The sequence below is a fragment of the Phalacrocorax carbo genome, chromosome 16 (assembly GCF_963921805.1).
Source record: "Phalacrocorax carbo chromosome 16, bPhaCar2.1, whole genome shotgun sequence".
NCBI lineage: Eukaryota > Metazoa > Chordata > Aves > Suliformes > Phalacrocoracidae > Phalacrocorax > Phalacrocorax carbo.
In genome coordinates, this window is record NC_087528.1 from 5,299,758 (window position 1) to 5,315,748 (window position 15,991).

General features: G+C 46.1%; 1 protein-coding gene across 1 annotated transcript in view; it reads left to right on the plus strand.

The window, feature by feature from the left end:
- Positions 1–924: 924 nt before the first annotated feature.
- The window catches only part of RHBDL3 (rhomboid like 3), a 72,380-nt gene continuing 57,313 nt past the window's right edge, over positions 925–15,991 (plus strand). Inside the window, exon 1 of the mRNA XM_064466901.1 lies at positions 925–1,076. Coding sequence (XP_064322971.1) covers positions 930–1,076 — 147 coding nt within the window. The 5' untranslated portion in view covers positions 925–929. The remainder of the gene's footprint in view (positions 1,077–15,991) is intronic.

Here is a 15,991-nt window from a genome sequence, read left to right on the forward strand (position 1 = left end):
TGTTATTTTTTTCATTTTGCTCTTCTGGGAAGGTGAGTGAGGCAGAAACAAAGTGGTGTGTGAACAGCACTTCAAACAGGAGAGCTGGATGTGTGTGGTTTTCTTCTGGGGACCCCAAGCTGGTGGTTACCCTACTGTTGCCTCATGAAAGCTGCTCTCTTCTCAGCTGGACCCCAAATCCAGGAGAGACAAGAGAGAGCCTTAAACAATTCATTAGGAATTTCCTCTGTTCCATGGGACTGTGAGGCAGCAAGCCTGGGGCAGGGAGGTGACCTGATGTCAGTCTTTCTACAAAGCATAAATCGGAGCCAGTTGCCAGCTTGTTTTTTCTGTTCCCAAGTGACAAGGACTAGTGGAATGTTCGCATGGTCATCTGTGTTGAAGTGGAGCTTCTGCCTATACAGAGCTTTTAAGGCAGATCTGCTAGAACCGAAGTTGTGGGGTAAATCCTTGCAGTGGGGTCTCTCCAGGCTTCCACCTTCCCACCTTGCACAAGAGGAACTACCTGTTTTTCAGATGTGGACATGTGAGGCTCAAAGAACTGATGGGTTATCAAAAACCTTGCAGCAAGTCCCTGCCAGAGTTAGGAGCAGGCAGCAGAAGAGGCTCTGACAACCTGGCAAGGTGGTCTGTGAGTCGGTGTGGGGCCACAGGACCTCCAGAAAGTGATCTAAAAAACCATTGCTAACTCCTCCCTCCCCTCAGTATATACCAAGCTTTCTTGATCCCTGTGAGTAAAAAAGCCTTTTATTCCTTGCTTGCCCGCAAGTAGACAAAGCGGGGGGGAAAACAGAATTAACACATGAATGTTCTGAGTTCATCCTAATTTGGATTTGTAAATGAAAACTGTCTTCCCTGTGGTTGGTAGATTCCCCCTGCCTCCTCCCCCGGAAGGGTAGGTGATTCTGGGATGAAGAAGGATGTTGGAAATGGCACTAAATCATTTGGTTGTTCCTCTGTTAGAACATACTTCTACAGTTTACTGCATGTTAATGCCGTTGCTCTTAAACCTTCTTTTTCTTCTTTTTCCTCCCTTATGCATTGCCTCTCAGCACTGGAAAGCCCTATTTGATCAGGTATGTGAACAACTGATATATTGTCTCTGTCTTGTGAGCAAAGAGTCTAACCTCCAGTTAATTTCCTCTGTACTAGATTTTCCCTGCATTTAAGATACAGTCTAGGAGTAATGTGCTCCATGCTCCCAGTTCCCAGGATGCTGGTGTGCAAGTGGTAATGATCACTACTGCTTTGGGCCTTCCTCTCAATTCCTCTTTAGAGTAGCCAGGGACAGAAGCAGGCCCAGCCTGGCCATCCCTCCTAGCACAGGGTCTGAGCCGAGATGCTGCAGCAGGTGCTCTGTTTGCTGCCAGTTGTGCTGTCCTTGCTCTGTGGATTAAAGGTTCTCCTACTCTTTGAGGCAGAGAAACTAGGACCTGTAAAACCAGCACTGTGTTCTTTGAAATGGCTCCCCAGCTGCTAAGCTGACTTCTGTGGGGTTACAACCTCCAGGGGAGGAGGACCCGCTGCTTTAAACTTGCACAGAATTAAAGTATCTGTTTCTGCACCAACGCTATGGTTGTATCACGTAAATGCCTTGGGTTGGATCTGTAACTGGCTGAAATCAGCATGGCTCTGTTGAGCTCCGAGTTACAGCTGCTGAGAATTTGGATTGTGGATCTAGTTTGTAAATTATGTTTTTAGCTGCTTTAACTGACATGTTTGCTTTGTGGTATTTCTTCCATCTGCCAGGTTGAAATGTGAAGCAGCTATAAGCTGAAGGATTTTTCTAGGGTTGAGTTGCTTCTAAACTGCAGCGCTCTCCTCATGTCATAAACTTCTGTGCTGTTGTGTGTGCGTGTAAACGTCACCTTCTGTAAGGGAGCTTACTCTGATGCTGGCATTGTCCTGGCAATACTAAAGTTCGATGGGATTTCATTCCTGCTTTATGAGGCGATAATCTTGCTTCTGCATCTGGCTGAACTGCAAAGCCAAAAGCTGTGGAGAGTCTCCACGAAAGGATGTTCTTGGTACCCTGGGGGTCCTGTTATCATTCAGCTAATAACTGGACTGCCTGTTCTGATGAGTGCTCCTTTATACCCAGTTAGCTGGGTCTGACCACTAATCCATGCGTCTGGATTGCAGTACATTTGTTTTTGTACAGTCAGGCAAGCTGGCAGTTGGGAATTGGATTACTATAATTGTTGATCACACCTAAATTGTGTGGTGTATTGAATTTGCTGGGGCTCGTAGGGTATGCTGCCACTCAAAAGGTGGATGCAAAATAAATTCCTTGTGGTCTGGGCTGAATGTTGGTTTCAGCTACTTTGAATTCTCTCCCGTCTCAGACATTGCCCTTAATTTGGAGTCTGATTCTACAAGCATCCTTTGAAGTCATTGAGTCCTTGTGGGATGGGGCTTTTGGCTGGTAGCTACCTCGGGCTCAAAGAGAGGAATCTGTAATTTCCCAATGGACTTGCTTGAATAATAGATGGGATTTTTTCCCTTCTTTTTTTTTCTTTTTAAGAGAGGGAAGAGTTTGACTGTTGGATTTACAGAACATTACCCCAGTGACAAGGGAATGGGCTGTAAAGGCAGACCTTCAATAATTAGCTATGTTTCAATTAGGGCTGCAGCTGAAGTTTAAGCCTTGTCTGTAAGGCTTTATTATGAAAGAGAATGCAACCTGTGACAACTAGTTGTAAGTCCTGAATAAATCAATAATGTCCTTGTTGCCTGTGGGCAAAGCCAAGGAGCTGACGTCTTCCTCGAGCGTTATATCGGCAATGCAATGCAATTAGTCCTGCAGTGAATTGCAAGATGCTGTTTTCATGGAACAAGGTTGCTATTCCCAGCAGCTCTGCGCTGGTAAGAGAGGGGAGCATTTTGTTTAGCCCTGATTGGCATCCATGTGAAGTATGAGGGCAGCCTTAATAACTAGGGAAAGCCTGTATGTTGAAACTTGGAACACTTGTGTCTCTGCCTGGGAGATATGACCTGGCCTTATGTGTGCTTAGAGTGGAAATGGGTGGCCAAAGATACATGTGCCCTGTGCATTGGTGACTCATGGGCTGGGACTGAAGTTTGGTAGCCACCTTCTCAGCTGAGACGTGTGGGCCTCTGCATTCATCACCCCCCAGGAGAGCAGCAGAGCAAGAGAAGGCTCTGGAGAAAGTGTTAGAGCCATTGGGAATTCACAGGCTGGGCGTCTCCAAGTGTCTTGTTTCTGAGGTGATGGAGTATGACAGCAAACAGTGCAAGGGAGGGGTCAGCACTTCCCCCCTTGCCTTTGGGGGAGGGAACTAAGTTATTATTAATGTTTTTTTCTTCTGTGGGGACATTTTTTTTAAAAATACTTCTGTTTAGGTTTACTGACAAAAAAGCAAGTTTCTATTTAGACACACAAAATAAAAGGGTTTGGGTTTTTTTTATGACCCCCCAACACCTTAAATTAAAAAATCAAAACTTCTTGATGAAAATTGCTGCTCAGTCATAAAGCAGTGCTTTTTGCTTGTTTATTTTGGGGCAGAGGAATGAGTGACAATGCTTTCTGGAGGAATTTTATTTGTTTTAATCCAGCTCTAATCTGTCACACTGGGAACTGTCAGTGACTCAAGCCAGTATCTCCAGCCCCTTGCAGGTTGCTTCTTTTTAAGAAGTAAAAGAACTTAAATATGGCAAAAAGGCAGATCCAGAACTGCTTCTTAGGCTTTGAGGTTCAAAAAAGCCCATTCCAGGGCAAAATCCTGACAACAGTGAAGCAAGTACTGAAACTCCTCCTGCATTTAGGGGGGTCAGTGTTTCACCCAAGAGTTCGGGAGCAGGCAGACTCACAGCTTTCCAGTGCTGCAGCCAGGCAGTTACAGTACAGCTGCTGCTTCATACTGTGCTTATGAGATGCGTTTTTTATTACGAGGTCATGGCCCTCGAGCAGCTTTAAGTCATTTTATATGGGAACTTTTATAGGGATTCATGCATTTATTTATTGTGCTCATAAACACCCTCCACCCACACACACACATTAGCTCCGCATCTGCTGCCTTCTGCAGAGCCCGCAGTGTCGCTGAGCGCTCCACGCTGTCTCCATGAGGAATCCAAGCTCTGAGCAGAGCAAAGTATTGCCTCTCTCCATCCCTCTGCAATCACCTGGGATTTTCTTCGTATGTTCTTCGCTGGTCAAACCCCCTTTTTAGTTAAACTTCTGGTAAATTTAAAAATGCAACAGTCCCAGGACCAGGTTCCTGACAGTTTCACACTTTTCTGTGCTAATAAGATCCCTTGTTAATTGCCTTGCACGCAGACATGAGAATATCTCGCTGTCCTTGTTGAAGCCAAGGTGTCTGGTGGTTAGAGGTGAGTCTGCAGATGAGTCTTCTGAGGGACTGTCCCTGCTTTGCTATGTCCTTTCTAGGGCCTTGGGTGCCCTTCTTTGCCTCCATGTCCCCAGTGCCCCTGCTTTAGAGAGGACTGCAGCTAATCAGTATTATCCAGCCCTTGGCTGTGCTGGGTGAAAGGGGTGATCTATGAGGATGATGTTCATTATTAGGGCAGACCTGCCTTCTGACGGTGGCTTTTAGCCGTGTTAGATGCCACAAGCTTGTATGATCTTCTCTGTTTCCCCATCCCCATGGCTTTTGAGATTTCTAGGGTGAATTATCAGCCCTCATCTTGGAGTTCTCACTTCCTCTTACCCATACTCTGGTTTGTAGTCATGACAACAAACTTGTTTTAAATAGACACACACAAAACTCTCCAAAAAGACCCTCCTCACTGGCTCAGCACCTTGATCCTATTGCTTGTCAGTCCAGGCTGTGTTTTTGTTGCAGCTGCTTTAGAAACCCTGGATTCCTTCCTGAGACTTGTATGTGGGTGTGATGACAACAGATGAACAGAGTTTATAGGGAATGCAGGGAGATGCCAAGTTACCCAGTCTGTGTGGGCAGCTAATGGAAAACTTGAGCTCAGAACCAAGGCTGTAGAGATATCCTGGACCAGATGCACACTTGCCAGGAAGAGTTCAGTTGCCAACACTACCAGCAGTGGGTGCAGCTGAACCTGCTCTGCCATGGTCTCATAAAACATTAAAATATGCTTGAAAATATGCTGACTTGGCAGCCTTCTTAAACCCAGGGCTGGTTCCTGCATGACTGAAATTGCTAAGCAATCCATAAAATCAGGTCAGCTATGACCATGGTTGGTGGTAGCCGAGAAAGGGAATTACGTTGAACTCAATGATCTTTTATGTTAACTGTGTCCCTTTTCTCTGGATAACCTTTAACACAGGCAGGATGAGCTATTTCCCACACTGTAAAAGAAAATCCACTTTGTTTACTGGGGCACTGTTGAGCTAAACATCACACTTCACTTTGAATAGTTTCCCTGACTGTTGTTGCTGGCTAACCCCTGCTGGCTGTGGTGGGAAGACCTTGCCAGGCAGGTCTCTCTGAACTCTAGGCTATGGTTTGTGCCTGGAGATTTTACCACTTTCTCTGACAAATTGCCTGTGTCTTACTGTTGGTTTGTGTGGATCACTGGGAGCAGGAGAAGCAGAAATTGTAAGATGGGGAATAGGAAATGGTGGCAGAGAGGTGATGGAGTCACTATCCCTGGAGGTGTTCAAAAACTCTGTAGTTGTGGCACTTCAGGGCATGGTTTAGGAGACATGGTGGTGTTGGGTTGGCGGTTAGACTTGATGATCCTACAGGTCTTTTCCAACCTTAATAATTCTGTGATTTAAGTGGAGTGGTGCTGTGCAGAGGAGATTATAGGAACTGGAATTGGGAAATAGTCATAGACTTCTTACTTCATCTTGTAATGTGAACTGGAGAATCTGAAGTGCTGGTGGGAAGGCTGCCCTTGGTGATAAGAGATTAGCATCCAGGCCCTAAAACCAGGGTCTGCCTTGTCTGCTACATTAGATGCTTCTGTGAGCGTGACCAAAAATTTGCCCCCTTCTCCCCCTCCACCGAGCTGTGCATTGTAAAGGGGAAAGACACTTTAAAAGCTACAAGGGTCTCTTGGCAATGCACAGAGGGGGTTCTGCATCTGCCCTGCGCCTTGAAGTCTAATCTCATTTGCAGTTGTCAGTGTGGGCTGCTGGAGGAGATGAAAGGCAGGGGACAAGGAGGGAGAACAGATTAGTCTCGAGCAGAGGGCACTGGGAGTGCACCTGCCTCTGCCCCGCTACCTTGAGGAGGGGCGGCAATAGCAGCTGGGCATGTGTCATCTGCCGCTCTTTGAGGCACCCAGCCATGGAGCACACGATTAATGACTCAAGGGGCTGGGCTTTTGTGAGTGATAAAGCCCTGGGATTTAGGCAGGGCTCTCGGGCCTTTTTTTCTGAGCAACACCATCGCTTTACATTTCTCAAGTGGCGTTTTGGTCCCAGGGAGCTGCTGTCTGGCCACAATGCTTCCCTTTCTCCTCCCTCCCCAAACTGGGCTGACCTTTGTCATGCAGCATTAACCCTTTGACTCCTCCACTTTGGGTTATGGGGTTGGGAAAAAAAAGAGAGTCCCTTCAAATTCATTGCCCTGTGGACAAACTTGAGGGGAAGAATGGGCTGGTAAGAGAGGATCTGTTTTTGCTGAAGGAGATTGGTTTGCTGATGCTGTCTGAATTATCAACCCCTCGCTGCCTTTTGCCAGAGGCTCTTTTGAATACAGCAGCCCACAGGAAAGAGGGGAGGGGGATTTATCCTTCCTTCAGTCAAGGAGAGAAACTGAGGCACTGAGCAGCAAATAGATGTCTGAGAGACTATTCCCTCTGCAAGGTAATGCCTTGTCTTTCACCATGCCTGGATTAGCCTGCGTCTGTCCCCGGTGTTGTTACAGTGGATGGCAATGTCCGAGCACTTCAAGGCTTATACCCAGATTTGGCTTTTAGCCATGGTACCCTGGAGTGATGGCTCAGCATGAAAAAGATACCTGGAGGTCATTAATGATCTTCCCGCTTCTTGCAGGATGAACAGCAAAAATTCCCCAACTTCATCCTTAATCTTCTAATACCTCTGTACTCTGAACAACAGCCAGCCCCTAAGCTGGATGGGAGTCTCTGGGACTGTCTGTATTTACACGTTCCCTGCAGCATGAAAGGTTTGTGATCAGCTGCTCCATTTCCACTTTCCCTGGCTATTCGGATACTCCTCTCTCCAGTCCCACCAGCCTGTACACAGACCGTGGGCTTTGATGCTTTTTGCTGCAAAAAGTTGGGAGTAGAAGCCATCAATATGAACCAGACATCAGCAGTGTAGCAAACACAGCGCTATTAAGCGTCTGCTGGTAGAAGTAGGCATCTCCTGAAATGTTTCAAGGAATCATAACAAACACACCGAAAAGCACATGGAGGCTGAGTCAGTCTTACACAGCTCGTGAGTTACTGGCAGCTTAATGTCTCTAGATTTGTAAAAGACTCGGGAGGCTTCCTACTCATTACACATTTGCTGCTGTCGTGCTCTCATCAGCTTCCTGGAAACCTGCACATTATAGAGTGCACTGTCCAAGAGGGGTGGCAAGCTGCATTCAGACCGTTGTATCTTTCTCCTGCCTCCTGATCCCAGCTGCAGTGAGAGGCTTTTTGTAGCATATGCTCTGCCACTTCAGCTGAATGTGCGGGGAGGTTTTTAGGCACATAGATCCTTGCTAATGCATTGATCTCAAACCCTGTCTTGCACATAGAAAATCACTGAAGCAATAAGAACGTTTAAGCCTGCATGTTTAAAGAGAAAGGCGGGGGGAAAACCATAAATGCAGAGTGGATTGATGCTGTTCTGCAAATCAGCTGGGGCATTGTGCTCTGTGGCTGTATGCTCTGCTATGACGGAGGAGGGAAAGAGATCATCCTGTCTCCAGAGGAACAAACCAGCTGCTTAGCAGGTGGAAACAGTTTGGACGTGCTTTTCTACACCATCATCACTTATGCCTGTAACATTTACAGGGCTTTTAAAGTTACTCCCTACCAGACATGGAAAGCAAGTGTTTCTCCTCTGCGGTAGGAAGTATGATGTTCCTGTTGCCTTCCAGTATTTGCAGTCAGTGCAAGTGTACCGGGGCACGTTTGCAAATTAAATGCAGCAGTGGGCGTGTTTGAGTTTGACAGCAGCCAAGGAAGCTGTGATCTCTTTCTGCCTCCTCGCTAGGTATTGTACAATGTGTTGATCTGGAATCATCTTGGTACCAACACACCATGAGACAAAGCTGATGGGGTGCAGGTGATGATGGGCTGTTTTCCTACATCATTGTACATACAGGCTGCTGAGGAAAGCTGATCTCTAAATGCTCTGGATTTTTATGTGATTCAAACCTTGCAGTGTTTGCCTGTTCAAGCTGTAGCACTTGGGACAGTCACTTCTTTTCCTCTCCTCTCTTAATCTCCTGAGTGGTAGTATCCCCCCCAACTCAGGTACTCATGGTGACCCTTGGGATATTCAGTCGCTAGAGACAATATGTCTCGGTGCAATGTGTAGTGAAAGTCTTGAAAGTCCTGAACAAGTACCTGTCCTGATACTTGTTTTTGAGACCAGTCATGATCTTTGCCCTGGATGGATTCCAGCTGGCTAATTGTACTTCTCTGACAGTAATTTCAGATGGAAGAGTTGGCTTTTACTTTCTGTTGTATGGGGCGAAGATCATCCAAAGGAATCCATGAGATCTGATCATCTGACTCATGGTAAGCCTAGAAAGTGTTTCTCTTGGATGCTGTGTTGGAGTTAGAGAGCCTGGAGATTGACTTCTGCCTTGAGCTGTCCCTGTGTTATGTGGGTGTCTTGTGCAAGGGCTACTGTCATGCTCTCATCACCTGCTCTGGGACCAATCCAGAACTTCCCAGTAGAGACTTCTCTTCCTTCTTTAGAATGCACAAACCAGTAAAGAACTGTAGGTTCTCTGGAAGTGACCTTAATTAGCAGTGACTATTTATTGGTGCCTGTAGTGTGGGGCTGTCCTCTGTGCTGGGGAATCATGAAGAGATTGTACAGAAGCCTCTCTTGGACCTTGAATTCCTTCAACTCTAAAACTAAAACCCCAGCACTAACAAGACACAGAAAATGTATGTATTTTTAGTGTATGTTCTGGTTGCTTAGGAACAGCTGTCTACAGTGACCCTGTGTTGCTGGTGAGAAGAGTAACGATGTATGAAACTGATGTGAAACAAGTAGGATCAATCTTACCCCTAGGGACTGTTCTTCATGTTCTTTGATACGTGACATACTCTGTAAGTAGCGTATTCTCTGGAGTTTCCTGAGGGGAAAAATAAACAAGGCTGCTGGAGGCAAAGCTGTTCGACTGCCATCAAACCTCCAGTCTCATGCGCTTCTTCAGGGCAGTGTTCCCCAAGGAAGCATCTCTTTAATCATGAAGGTTCATGGAGGCAGGTGCCAGTGATGATGGAGACCCTGCTTTGTGTGGCATACTTGTTTGTGATGTATGATTGTAGTGAAGTGCTTGTTGATGACAGCCTACAGCCAGTGAGACGTAGCCATGCTTACCTCTTGGCAGAGAAAGGATTAATATTATAAAAAGTGAAAAATTGAAAGTTTCACAAAAACTACTGGAGGACTTGGTCCTGTGTGCTCTGACTTGGTCTAGCAAAGCACTTGAAAACAAGTGTGGCAACTGTCCTGGACCCATTATTTGTCTAATATCAACTGTATGTTTTGCTGGGGCTGGTACCAGCACAGCATGTGCCCTAAAGGGTTTGGAGAGCAAATTGGGTTTTTAGTTCTGCCCCTTGGCTCTGAAATGAAGCCAGATGCTTGTTTTCCTCCTCTGGCTTCCTGCCACTACTCTTGCACATTTGTTTACCCTCACACTGAGAAATGATGGGAAGTGGGCCTTGAGCATCTCTCATTGCTGCAGGCTGTGGCCTCCATGGAAGGATGTTGCTTTTTAGCCTTTTTGTCTGCACTGGGGAGGAAAACGAAAGTGTTTGTTGTGGTTAGTTCTTCCATTTGAATTACTGCCTTTTCCCTTAGCTACTCTCCCTTGGTTGTTAATAGAGGAGTTGCTTTTGCACACAGTCTTGTTATCATTGGATTTATGTCTCTGGTTTGTTCTCTTTCCTGTCAGCAGGGAAAGCACAAACATTTTTCCTTTGTGTGTCCTCTGACAATAGTATGTGGGTTTTGGGGAAACATTTATTTTCATTGATTGGTGCATTTAGGCAGCCCCTTCTGGGGGACTGCTGTGAGGAGCATGGGAGATGCTCCTGCTGCTGCTATCTGTGGTCTCTGAACTGTTCCTGGTGACCATGGCTGAGGAATAGCTTCCTTCCAATCTAAATACAGTGTCTAAAGAATCTTTGTAGAGCTGCATTTTTGCTTTAGCATGCATGGACTTGCCAGCCCTGGGAACTGTTTGGGGATGTCTTGTGCGTATGTGTCCAGGATTGCTCTTGTGCCTTCAACATGTTCAATATTCTGGTGTTGTATCCTCTAGAGGTCTATAAATTAGAGTGTACATTGGCTTTTTTCAAGGATTCTCCAGTGTTGGGCATCCCCACCAGAGGTATTTGCTCTTGCAATGCTTTTCAGTCAGTCTGTATCCCAGAGGCTGTATTGTGCTGGCTTGCTTGTGAGCTCTTCACCTGACAGGAGCCTCCTGCCTGCAGTTGTTGCCTTCTACAGCATTTGGAGAGGCCAAAGCCGTGTCTTTTTATGAATGATTGCAATGGCCAGTTTATCTACCTGTCAGGTGTGACAAGAAACCGCTTTTGTGGCGGAGAGAGCGGCAGCATAGCTTCACAGTTACATGTGAGAACTGAAGCTGGCTGGAGTGTGAATGCTGCACAGTCCCCTTCAACAAGGCAGGCGCATTGGGTGACATCTGCCAGGGTGGCGATAGCCAAAATGTCTCCCAAAGGATTGTCGTATGCGTCTTAAACAGCATCTTCCAGCCCTATTCCCTCTGTTGTCCCTGAGCTGAGAGCTGCCGTCGCTGCATTGATTTATGGGATCTTCTAGGGTTGGTACTGGTGGCCAAGAAGAGCTGGTGCAGAAAGTAATTTGCCAGCTGCTGATTTATGGCCCTAGTAAACGCTCCTGAAAAGTACAGTGAGAATTTTCTGGACCTTACGCGGTTCCAGTTGACTGGAAGCTCCAGGCTGTTATTTGACCACGTGGAGTAATAAAACTGTGAAAACTAATTAACTTTTGGGCTGGCTGCAAAACAAACTAGTTCATGCAAAAAATTACTCCATACTTGCAAGCAACAGAGACTTTATGGGCTTATAAGCCTGTATTTAATGGCCAAGCATGCAGTATGATGTGTGAAGTATGTTCCTTTTGCTGACTTCTAAGGCTGAACAGAATATAACAAGTTCTGCTGACCACTGGGGATCTGAATACCAGCTTGGGATAATGTTCTCTTTCGTCCTTATCATGTGTGGGTGGAGATTTGACACAAAGCTGCATTGGACTGTTACTGTCTAAACCAGCCTGAATTATGCACACCCAACCTAAGCATCATTCAGGGAAAGATGTTCTCCGCAATGTCGGTGCCGTAGTCTTTGAGGTCATTCTCTGCTCACTGTTCCCCATGAGGTGTAGCTGAATGAGGTCTTTCCCAGTGGGAACACCAACGGGCTTTTCTGATGTTAGCAGGCAAAGAGTCAGCCCTGCTCAGGACCTGCCTCCTGTGATGAGGATGTTCTCTGTGTGCCAGTTGTGGTGGTGACATCAGAGAAGGGATGTTTCCGTGTGCCCCAGTATTCTGTTCTGTGCCAATGATGAGACACTTATCAACATTGCATAGATGATCCAGGCTCTGTCATCTTACACTGATTTGAAGGGAGGGAATGACTGGGCTTTCTCCCTGCTTAATTCAATTACTAAAGTAACCTCCCTCCTGTCCCATTGCTCCTGCATTACTCAGTAGCTCTTAATACTGGATGTCTAACTGCCTGTGTGTTAAAGTCAAGCTGTGCCTGCTGACTCCTGTTCTCCTTTGCTAGGGTCTGTCAATTTATCTGGTGGCAGAGCTTTGTGCAGAGCCTTTGTTCACTGGGACACATGGTGCAGCTTTGCTGTTCTTCTCTGGTTGATAACTTATCACCCCAAGGGCAAAGGTCACCCTTTTGCAGGGCATGGGGTACTCTGGAGCAAGCTATGCAGTTGTGTGCTATACTTGAGCTGTGGTTTCTCAGAAGGCTGCAGGCAGTGCATGGCCTGTCTTCTCCCCCTGTTGAGAAGGGAGGGGAGGAAGGCTGAATATTGTACCAGGTCCCTTTGCTGCCCCACTACATGACTGTGGAGTGAGGGAGCCTGATCTGGAACTACCTGCCCAGCACCCAACTACAGGTTGTGTGCTGGCCGGGTCAGTGCCCACACCAGGGTCACACACACAGAGCGTCTCATATCTTGATAAGATGCTTGTCATGATTACTGATACAGGAGCAGGTATTTGGAATCTGAGGGAGAAACCGTCTTAAAGGCAGAACAACTATGATGTGACGAGATTTAAATTTATTTTTTTTAAAGCTTCCCCCCCTCTTTTTCTGAGGGATGCACTTGAATTGTTCTGTTACTCAGTACCATAGTACCAGCTAGCATGGGTCTATCCCAAACTTTGGTTTTCTCAGCTAAGCTAAGTATTATTGCAGAGCTATTATTTGACCTAAAATAAGTGTGTGCATACTTGCTGCTATAGAATTCTGCCTTTTCACGCAACATACTAAGTCTCTGTGGATTTTCACCTCTCTCCCAGACCTGGCAGACAGTGCAAAAGGGAGCTATTTTTAATCTGAAATGTTCTCTGTTTCGAGTCCAGAGTATAAAATGTAGTTTTTCTTCTGACAAGTTTCATGGCTGATTGCTATAAAAAATCCTTGTCTTTAAAGGAAGGATAAAACTTCCTACTGGAAGGGCAAAAGTTCTGATTTTGGGTGCTATGGATCTTCATTCCTTTGAGAAACTGGAAAACAGTGGCAATCACTGTCCTTAGACTGAAGAATTTACCAAGAAGGAGGAACAATTTAGCAAAGGAGTCCAGCAAAGTCCAGTGCGGTAGAGTGGTATCAAGAAACGCATTACCCTCCAGGAGGGGAGATGATGGTCACTGGATTAGGAATCCTCTGCCTGAAACAACATTTCTGGCAACCGATGAGATCAGCGTAACTGGAAGAACGGTGTATACACACCTTTCATCATCTTCTTGCTGACACTACCATTCTATCATCCCACTGGAGTCACTGCCCCATCTGTCCTCTTTGAAAGGCTGGCATGTATTGTCCAGGAGAGAAGATGACTATCTGGTTGAAGTGTTCTCCCTGCCCACAAGAAACGGGGACAGAAAAAGTTTCTTCCTCTCCATACTGTATGGGTGTTCTGTGCCTCAGCCCAGTCTGATGGGTCAAAGGGGAGGTCACTTTCCAGAGCAGGTCCATCCTCTGTGCTGACTGTCCTGCACCCAGGGGTGTGTTGACGAGGACAGCAAGTTGTTGCCATCAAGGTACAGACACCTGTCTAACCAATAAGGGCTGAGACTGCTGGCTTCCTTTTGCTGTAAAGGGAGGAGGAGGGAGAGAAGTAGAGCAGATCTAACTACAGGCAGTCTTGAGTTGGGGGAAAGCAATATGCTTGGTTTTGCCAGGTAGCTTTAGGTCAGGACTTCAGGCCAGGCAGTAGGCTGGATGCCTTGGGTGTGAGAGGAGCAACGTTGCAGCTAATGGAACACAAGGTGAGAGGAGCTCCTTGCAGTTGTATGGGCAGGATTTTTCCTTGTTGAGTAAATTTCCATCCTGGTTACCAACCTGGCAGCACCCTGCAGACATAGCCTTGGCCTTTGCTGTAAGGACTGCCTAATGCAGCCCGTCGGTCACAGCATCTGGGCATCTGATAAGGCTTAATGGGACAGCCAAGCTCTGAGCCCAGCAGACCACCCACAGTACTACGGCCCTGCAGTGTGCTCCCGTCTTTTCTGCCTGATGCAGCAGGGAAACAGCACTCATCTCCTGGGGCTAGCTACAGCGTTGATGTTTCTTCCTGGCCCTTGTCTCACTGGTGTTGCTCACCAGACACATCACTAAGCAGCAGCAGAGAGAGACCCAACGGCTCAAATCTGATTAACCTCTACAACTTTATCCTACATCTTAACTGGATTAGCTGCAGGGGGGTTGGTTTTGCTGTTGTTCCTGTTTTTTTCTTAAACAGGTACTTATCGCTGTGACATCTGATGCAAGCAACAAGTTAGAGTAGCAAGACCTGTGAATAAACAAGTGGTGTTTGCTTCTTCCCACTGCTCAGCTAGCAGCTCCTCCCCTTCCTTTCTGCAAAATTACGGTAGCTGGTGGTCCTGAGTAAGCCCTGCAGTTGGAGCTCTTGGGAGGTATGGATCTCACTTTACAGCCTGGATGCCAGACCAAGAGCCCCGAATTTGCTAACTGCAGTTCTGTCACTTTTGGAGAGGTTTTCTGATAACACTTTGAAATGTTCAAAGCAGTATTAACTTTCCATGCCCAGTTTCTTTCATCTTTTCTCTAAGCTTTTTAGTTTCCCTTGAGGCCTGATTCTTCTGTACCTTAGCCTTTCTGCTTGTATCACTGCAGTGGCTGTGGGCTGTAGGGAATTGGCTTTATTCAGCACTGCAATAGCCCTTCCTCTTCAAGGACTTCAAAGATCATTCCCCAATATCAGTTCATCTAGTTTCACAGGTGGAAACATAGAATAAAGAGATCAGTGATCATATCCTGTTACAATGATGGACAGGCTGCTACAGACCTAAAAAAGGAATGGAAACCATTTGATTGTGGGATTGCCCCTCATTCCTCAAGCTGCTGTCTGCTTGCACGGTGCCCAGCTGAGAAAAAGGAGAACCAGTTTACAGGAGACTGTCCCCCATGTCCATCTTTCTGCCTGCAGCACCCAGTTACCTCTTCAACAAGCTTAAAATAGAAGCCTTTCTCCTTGCCATAGCTATAATTGGCCCTGGATGGGGTACTGGAGAGGGTCATTCACCTCCCTGGGATGATAGAAACGGTGCGTGCTGCTGAGAAGCTCTCTCTTATATCTGTTTCTAGATAGCTGTGCACAAAAAGAGTGAATTGTAGGCGTGATATCAGAGCACAGCTCTGTTCCAGGAGGAATAATAGATGTACCAGCACCACTTTAGCCGTTACAAGATCAAAAGTGCTGTTGAGTTAAAGCTGGTAATACTGCCTGGCTTGGCAAAAGGGCTGAGAAGTTTTTCCAGGGTTTTAATGTATGCTCACATAAACTGTCTTCCATAACGAGGATCTTTGAATTGAGTCCGTGTACGTTAGCATGGGTTTTAGTGACTTGGTGAAAATGTAACTCCAAGGAATTCGCTCTTTGCACGGGGCTTGAATGTGATTCAGCTGTGAACTCTGTGTGCATCACAGTTATAGTCTCTAAGTAGAGGGTTCAGTGCTGCATTGCATCTGGGGGGTCTTCATGGGGTGTGTGGTCGTCAGGCATGGACTCTGCTGCTGCTTGTAAAGAAAACATGATCATTAAGTTGAATTATGATGGACATTAGTTTACTTTTCCAGATTTAATGTATTCACGTATTTTGTGTCCATTGGCCCCTCAGCCACTTGCAGGCTGGATATGTAAATTGGTAGCTGCAGAGGATGACTGATGCATTAATAGGTGGAATTTGATGCTCATAAAAATGAATGCATGTAATATTGTGTGGCACTGGTTTGCTTAAATTTTTAAGTCACCTGAGGATTTTTTACTTGGAATTTCGTGGCTCAGGCTGTATTTGTTACAAAAGCAATACAAGTGGAGAGGCCCTGTGGTTTCAGAAGGTTGGCTGTTCTTTTGTGTGTGTGTATCACTTACACTTTTTCCATATCAAATGTTATTCCAAGGAAGCTGTGAAAATGTGAAATACAATGATATCTGAAAACAAAGCATTGCAGTCCAAATTCATTGCATCCACAGAAATGTCTGGTTTTGGAGATCTGTTCAGATTTTTTTTCCCCAGGAAAAGCCAAGTTTTAGTAGATAATTTTTCATTATTAGGTTTTCATGGAGGGA